We start from the raw sequence: 7592 nt of genomic DNA, 5'->3' as shown, positions 1-7592 counted from the left end.
CTCTCTCTCTCTCTCTCTCTCTCTCTCTCTCTCTCTCTCTCTCTCTCCTCTCATCTTCTTCTTCTTCTTCTTCTTGCGCTGTTGTCGTCACCGCGAGTCTGAGGGAGTTTGTTTCCTCTCAGCTCGTCATCTCTGCATCTCCTCTCATCTGCTGTCGTCCCTGGGCATGAGATGAGTTCTTGTGGCGAGATGGGGGAGGCCATCGAGCTCAGGTGAGTCAAACACAGAGTAAGGGGGGCGTGAGCTGTGTGTTAGTGTTTGTTCAGATGCTGGCAGGCGACATCCGACATGCGTATGCACTTTATGTGTATCCATGTATAGATTTATCCGCTTTTTCTGCGTTTCCGTGTCTGTTTGTGCATCTGGGAGTAGTTCGGTTTTCAAACTGGGTCGACTGTTGCCATAGCAGTCAGTACCTTTGGGCTATTTTTCTCAGCCTCGCCTCCTTTTCTGTCCATCAAGTTCACCCTGTTGCGAAATGGCGGGAATCTGCGAGCTCTATAGAGGTCAACAGGAGATGTGGGTTTTTTTTCGTGATAGTGATAGCTGTGGTTTGTTGTTGTTGTTGCTGTTGCCTCTGCGGTTGTTGTTGTTGGGTTATTGGCTATGGAGTATTTTCAGTCACTGCCAAACTGATAATAGGTCTAGTCCAGCCGGGATCCACAGGGCTCATAGCGGCTAATAGCCTTAGCAGATGTATTAGCCCCCATGCCCATATGGAAGAGATTAAACCCGCTTCTCTGATACAAACACCCAACATTTTTTTTTCTTGCATAGCGTTAGAGCCTCCACATGTTTTTGTGTTCACATACAGATATTAGTATGTTCACATGCGTGTGCGTGTCCACCTGCCATACACAGAGCAGAAAATATTTGTGTTTGCATGCCTTCTGTAGGGAAGGACCGCTTTGCTTAAATTCCCTCCCGAATTCAACACTTCCTCTCTTTTTTCTTTTCTGCCCCCGCGATTAGATAATTGAGAAGGACAGCTCTCATGTGTGCTGCCAAAAAAAAGAAAGAAAGAAAGAGAACGTGGCAAAGTGTGAGAACACCGCGGAAGACAAGAGACCAATGTAACGAGTGAAATGAGGACAAACGAAGAACGGCAAGACGGAGACGCGACGGGAGGGAGAAGATGAGAGGAGGGGTGTGAAAGTGAAAGTTGAGTTTGAGAAGGGAAGGATGAAAAAGATGGGATGTGTGAATAGAGCGTGTGAAAGGGAAAAGCCGAGGAAAAGTAGATTCGTTATGGAGAAAATATGAATTTCCTCCCATTTCTCAGCAGAAGTAGGAGATAGAAATAGATTGACGGTTGTGTTTCTTGGTTTCTATCATCATAGAAGGACAGAATATGAAAAGTGTCTTGCAGATTTGTGCCAACATTAGAGAGGGTTATAATTAAAATGGGAAGAGGAAGAGGTTAGAGACCTGAGAAAGCAGGCCTAATGGGGCTGAAATGAAGGGGAAAGAGATGAGGAAAGACTTTATCACACTCAGAACTTTATCGAAAGCTTTGTTTGACTGTGAGAGTTCAGGCTGCAGTCACACCGGGTCTCTTGGCATTCCTCTCCGACCCAAGAGTCTGACGTAAAACCTGCACAATTCAAGCTCGAGGGTGGGGTTGACAAGACATCGACAAGTTACAGCAGCAACAATAGGTTCTGAAAGTACTGTAAAGTCACTTCACGAAAGTAAACTTGAGTCCATAGTGTCCAACGTGTGTTTGCGAACAGCTGATGGCAAATATGGCGTTTAGGAGCATCAGTGTGAATTTCCATCCTGACTGGAATAAACTCAAGTTATTCCATAATGTCCCTGGTTTGTGAGTCTCATCTCTTACCCCGGAGATGAAAGTGTGCCGCGTATACTCTGTTGTCGTATCAGAGACGTAGCACAGCTGATAAGCCGGCCTTCTGCACGGGTCTAGACTGATAGCGGGGAATACAAAGTGGGAACACAGCATGACATTATGATACTGGAGCATATCGACTAGACTGCTCCACTTCACGCCTGGCTGCACTTTGTTTAGATTAGCCTCCACACATGCACGCGCACGCACACGCACACACGCACACACACACGCACACACACACACACACACTTTTCGTATCATAGACACATGTATATGCATGCAAACACGGGCATGCTTTGGACACGGATGCAGACACACATGAATGCATCTACAGGCACACAATCACAAACAAGCATAAAGCCAGCGTGGTCCATGCCCTCTTTGCCTGCATGGTCCAAGGGCAGAGGGGGATTTGGATATTGTTATGTTAATCTGCCTCTCTTTTGTATCTTGGAACCCATTCAGACAAACACACACACACTCACACACACACACACACACACACACACACACACACACACGCACGCACGCACATACGCACGCACACACAGGTATGAGCTCATTCAAGCATGCACAGACTTTTTTGCACAAACGCAATGTATGCAATGATGTGTACACTGAAAAACGAATTATTTTTCATACAAAAAAAAAAAGAGTGCGGACGCAAGTTTCCCTGCAGAAACACAAACTACACACACACACACACACACACACACACACACACACACACACACACACAGTCCTCTCCAGGCTTAACGTGGGTGGGTGGGGACTGAAACAGCAGCAGGAGTGGCAGTGACACAGTGCTGTAATAATAGGCCTGGAGGAAGAGGATAATAGGTGTGGGAGCTGTGTGTGCATGTGTGTGTGTGTCTCCCGGTGTTGAGGTGACAGTGCATGTGTGTGTAGACGTGTGACTGCACCGCCACACAAAGGTAACACGACTTCACTTGAAGTTTTCCCAGCGAAAATCCCATTTGCAGAAAAAGACCGAGGAAGCAGATCATTTTAATTGCGGGATGTTTTCTCAGACTGACTGACCTCCTCGGTCCCCTCGTGTCATCTGAGCCTCGAACGAAGGAGGCAGGAAGAGCGAGAACATGACGTGTGCACTGTATGAATTCTATGTATATGCGGAAAATTAGAAAGCGTGTCGTGGTTTTGTGTGTCAGTTTAAAAGTGTGAGTGTCACTACATCTCCATTAGCCACAGTCAAACCGTGTCGGCTCTGGAAACCTGTGCTGGATCCATCTGTCTTCATGGTGTTGACGTCTCATTTCATTCCAAGTACTTTCCTTAGAGTTTACCTATCGTGTCTAAAGGTTGTCTAATGTCTCATTTTCACTGCACAGTTCGGCTTGACTCGACTCACTCTTTGGTACCAAGTGCTTTTCTCAATTATGTTTTCCACTGCAGATAGCACCCCATCACTGTAGTTGGGATTAGTTATTAAGTTATTTTATAGTTTATATACCCTAAGGTGTCAAGGTTAACTTTGATGTGTGTCTGCAGTGGCCAATAAAACACATGCCAGTGCACATTCCTGGTCGATTAGTTTGTAATGTTTACACCTTTTTTTTTTTTTTTTTTTTACATTACAAACCTCTGTGCAGGGGTTTCACCGTTAATTGCCGGGATCACAATTAACTTGGTGAATTAATTTGCTCTGGGAACGTCGTTGCGACATCGATTAAAAATATGTCAGACACACAAACGTTCACACGACTATCACTGGTTCATCCAAAGTAGCCAAACTTACCATCCACCACAATTTACACACATTTGACACTGGCTGTGTGTGCTTTGACATTTGAGAATATTACAGATATTTCAGTTGTGCTCATTTCTAGTTAAATGAAGTGGTTCAGACAATCTGGCTAAACTGTTAGCATGTCGTTAACCTGTCTGACTTGTCCGGCTGCTCGTGCTTCTTGCCCCGATGTTGCTGTGTTTTCAGATGTAAAATGAGAACAATGCCATCATCACTGATGGAAGTTATCTTATGACCACAGCGACGATTAAAAGACCCAAGCTGAAAGAAGCTATCCAAGTTGCAGTGACAGCACTGGTCCCCAATCAGCAGGTTGAGTCACCTCTTCGTCCAGTCATCTTTTCTCACGCTCAGTCCACCTGTTACCGTGATGCCGCACAGAATTCCCACAGTGCATTGCAGCCTGAGTCACAGAGTGCAATTCAATCTTATTATGCAAGATGACCACCAGACTGCAAACACACACACGCATACGCACACTATAATTATATTAGGACAGCTTTCAGAAACCCCCCTGAAAGATCACATTGCATTAGAGGGTCAGAGGAGGAATAGGATGTGTCTACCCGTCAATGTCAAGCTGCAGTAATTGCCATCTGTAACCAAGTTGACGTTGTGACACACACACACACACACTCTCATCTTCCTTTAATCCTTCGAGCCTCTAATCTTTCTTGTAGTCACTGATGAGCAGCCATAGCTCATACTGTTGTCAATCAATATGACCCACCTGACGAGGCGGGGCAAAGCAAATGGCAGTGAAAGAAACTATCAATCATGAGCATTGGCCGCCCTTTTGTTATTAGAAAATCGAATCAGCGCAGCTGGAAATGAATTCATATAGTAGCCATGTTTGGTTTGGTGTCGCTTGAGTCACCGAAGCGTTTCTCCCAAGTTCTTCGTGTCCTCGCCTCCGTTATGACACATTTCTGTCTCGTTTGCAGCCTCCTCGCTGAGCCAAATGTACTGAGAAATGACTTTGCTGTGCCATTCCCTCACATGAAAATCAAAATAAATTAAATTTCCTTCTTGCCGGTGTGCTTTGAAATGTGTAATTATGTGCTGACGGTGAAGGTAGACGCTGGCAGTGAGTGTATCTCTTCTATTCTAGTCACATTTGGCTTTCTCTTAAAATAAAATATTAACCCTGCACACTACAGGGAATGCACCGCAAGCAAACTGAATTCACTTTATAAATAATGAATTTTACAGTATGGCAAAATCATTCAAGGACATACACACCATTTTATATAATATAGTATTGACCATTACTGCATTATAAATGACTATGGATTGTGCATTGGTTCTGATTTTCAACGACAGAGAGATATATGAACCCACACACCCCATTTTTTATAGAGTGGACCTGCTTTATGGAGCAATCTAAGGTGTGTGCATGCGCGTGCGCGCGTGCGTGCGTCTAAAGGAGAAACAGAGGAACAATAGTCTCAGTAGCCAGGCTGATGGTTAAACATGTGGCACTGCTTCAGCTATCACTGTACATCTGTCTGTACACACACACACACACACCTAATCTCGACAAAAAGGACCACCACTGATGCCATTCAGCTGTGTTTGCCTCCTCGCTGACAGAAGACTATGCTTCATTAGCCCCCTACATGTGTACAGTATGCAGCATATTTTTGCCCGTTGTAGCTGCAGCACTAAAAGCTGTTTATGTTTCACAGGCAGCACGAGTGCAGACTGCACATTGCGGTTTTCATGACTTTATTTCAGCTGTTATACGTTTCCCCTGTTTCTGTGGAAATGACTTGTTGATGTAGTGATTGAATGATTGGTGGCATTGTGTTGTTTAACAGCCGTGGAAGTTTAATCACAGTCGGTTCTGTAGAGTCTGACTTCTGATGATCAGCAGCAGCAGCAGAGAGACGGACCACATTTTAACAGTTGTGTTCTGATGTTATTTTAAGCAGGGAGCAACTCTTTGCACTTTTAAGGATTTCGATCAATTTCAGGATTTTCACCAGACCTGATTTTCAACTTCCAGCACATGGAAACAGCTAGCATGCAAGAGAAAAATCTAATTAACAACTCCAAAACTTTCTTATACTCATGTTGTATCTTCTCAACTTGTTATCTTGTCACCAAAGCCATCAACGTCACAATAAGGACACAATATCTGAGGCACTGCCATACCTGTTGTTGGCCAATATATATATGAAATCTCTTAAAAACCAAAAGAAAAAGTGTTTTTTTATACTGCGCAATAATTTGAAAAATATTCAGTGCTACAAAGCTGTCTTATTGATTGTTATTTTCCTCGTAAAAACACAAGACAAACAAGTAGATCAAGTCTCACAGTAGTTAGCTTCATGCCAAGTTGCAAGTTTTTGTTTCAAATATGACAGAAGTCTACAGCTCTGCTGATGAAATGCTACTAAAACTGATGTCAGTATTCTCTATGTATATTGGTCTCATTCTGCACTGGAATATTCACGTGTGTTATATGAAAATCTGTGTTTGTTGCAGCGGTTCTGCTGTCTGTCAAAAAAAGACTTCATACATTGTCATCTCCAGGAAGGAAGAGCTTCGAGGAGCACGTAGCTCGCTCTCTGTCTCTCACTCTCTCACACTTTCATATAAACCACTGCTGTGAATAAGGCCGTCCTGTCCTGTCGGGCTTCAGTCTAAACACAAGCGCCCTACTTTTCCTCCGTTACGTCCTCTCCTTATTCTTTAATCACAAACACAGACCACCTGTCACTTTTTGTACATTGGTGTGAGTGAGGAAGAGGAGGAGAGAGAGGAAGAGAGGGATTTGGATGATAGTAAGAGTCTGTGTCCTTATTCGGGTCACTCTGTGTCAGTTAAAGTCTGTGGGGCCCAAAAAGTGGGTCAGATTTCAGTGTGTGTGTGTGTGTGTGTGTGTGTGTGTGTGTGTCAGTATAATGCGCCTGTGTCTACTGTGTTTTTGAATTAATTCTTTTAACTGGGTGTATACTGCCTCATATTAGCCCAGAGATGAGTCACCGTTGGAGTGACATTGAAAGCTGGTTGTAAAATGAATGGAGGAGAAACTTTGTGTGTTTATGTGAGTGCACGTGCTTTTTGTGTGTGTGTCTGTAACGTGATTAGTATGAAAGACAATCCATCGTAAGGTTAATGAAGCTGAAGATGTGAAGACAGATAAAGTGTGACGGTCACAGAATAATTCTGTAAAACATGCAACCCATGCTCCTCAAGGTTCTTTCTACTAATGGCTAATAACTGACTGATGAAGCTTCAGTTCACGATTAATTAACTACTGATGAAGCATTTAGGACAAACTTTTATAAATGGTGCTTTGTTAGAAAGTTGTGTCACGTGTGATGTAATATCGTCAGGTTTCTGTTGAGCATTTACCAAGACGGTCTTACATGTTCAGGCTTTATATTTGTGGTACTGATGAGATAAAAAATACTACTTCTACATTATATCATAGACTCTGATCTGATTCTTGTGCAGAGAAATTCTGTTTCATGGCCACAAAGTTAGTGTCAGCAGTTTGTGTTTCGCCAAGAAACTACAACAAAAGTCTTTATTATGTTGAAGAAATGTCAAGAATAAAAAGTGTGTCACTATATTTTTCTGCCTTCTCTCTGGAGCAAAAACTCTAAAAAGTGGAGAAATGATTTAGTCGCTTTGCTGCATAAATGTGTAAATGCTTGTCAGATATTTGGACCAAAAGCATAACGCTGCATCCTGAAACAGTACATCACTTTTCACTGTGTGCAGATGTACTGACCTACGATGCCTTTTCCCTCCACTGGGCCTCACAGTCTCACTAGATGCTTTGACAAAACACACCAGCCTCTCTCACTGTTCAGCCAATAAGTCACGACCTGAGTTTGAGTGAACAGAGAGAGGTACACCGTGTCCATATAAAGTGGTCAGCTCAATGGCTAAGCCAAGACAATCCCCTGCACACACACGCACGCAAGCACGCACGCACGCACACACACACACACT

General features: G+C 43.6%; 1 protein-coding gene across 6 annotated transcripts in view; it reads left to right on the top strand.

Moving 5' to 3' along the window:
- The window catches only part of numbl (NUMB like endocytic adaptor protein), a 56262-nt gene that overhangs the window by 27034 nt on the left and 21636 nt on the right, over nt 1-7592 (top strand). For 3 of the 6 annotated variants that reach the window (XM_031860620.1, XM_031860618.1, XM_031860617.1), the window contains exon 1: nt 30-212. The exons of the other annotated variants lie outside the window; for them this stretch is intronic. In XM_031860620.1, the coding sequence (XP_031716480.1) occupies nt 172-212 (41 nt within the window). In that variant the 5' untranslated portion in view covers nt 30-171. Of the gene's footprint in view, nt 1-29; nt 213-7592 lie in introns of those variants that run through there. 6 annotated transcript variants of the gene reach the window in all.

Source organism: Anarrhichthys ocellatus, unplaced genomic scaffold (assembly GCF_004355925.1).
Source record: "Anarrhichthys ocellatus isolate YVR2014 unplaced genomic scaffold, GSC_Weel_1.0 scaffold24, whole genome shotgun sequence".
In the NCBI taxonomy this organism is placed as follows: domain Eukaryota; kingdom Metazoa; phylum Chordata; class Actinopteri; order Perciformes; family Anarhichadidae; genus Anarrhichthys; species Anarrhichthys ocellatus.
The sequence above is the reverse complement of the archived record's forward strand: the minus strand, read 5'-3'. Positions and strand labels throughout refer to the sequence as shown.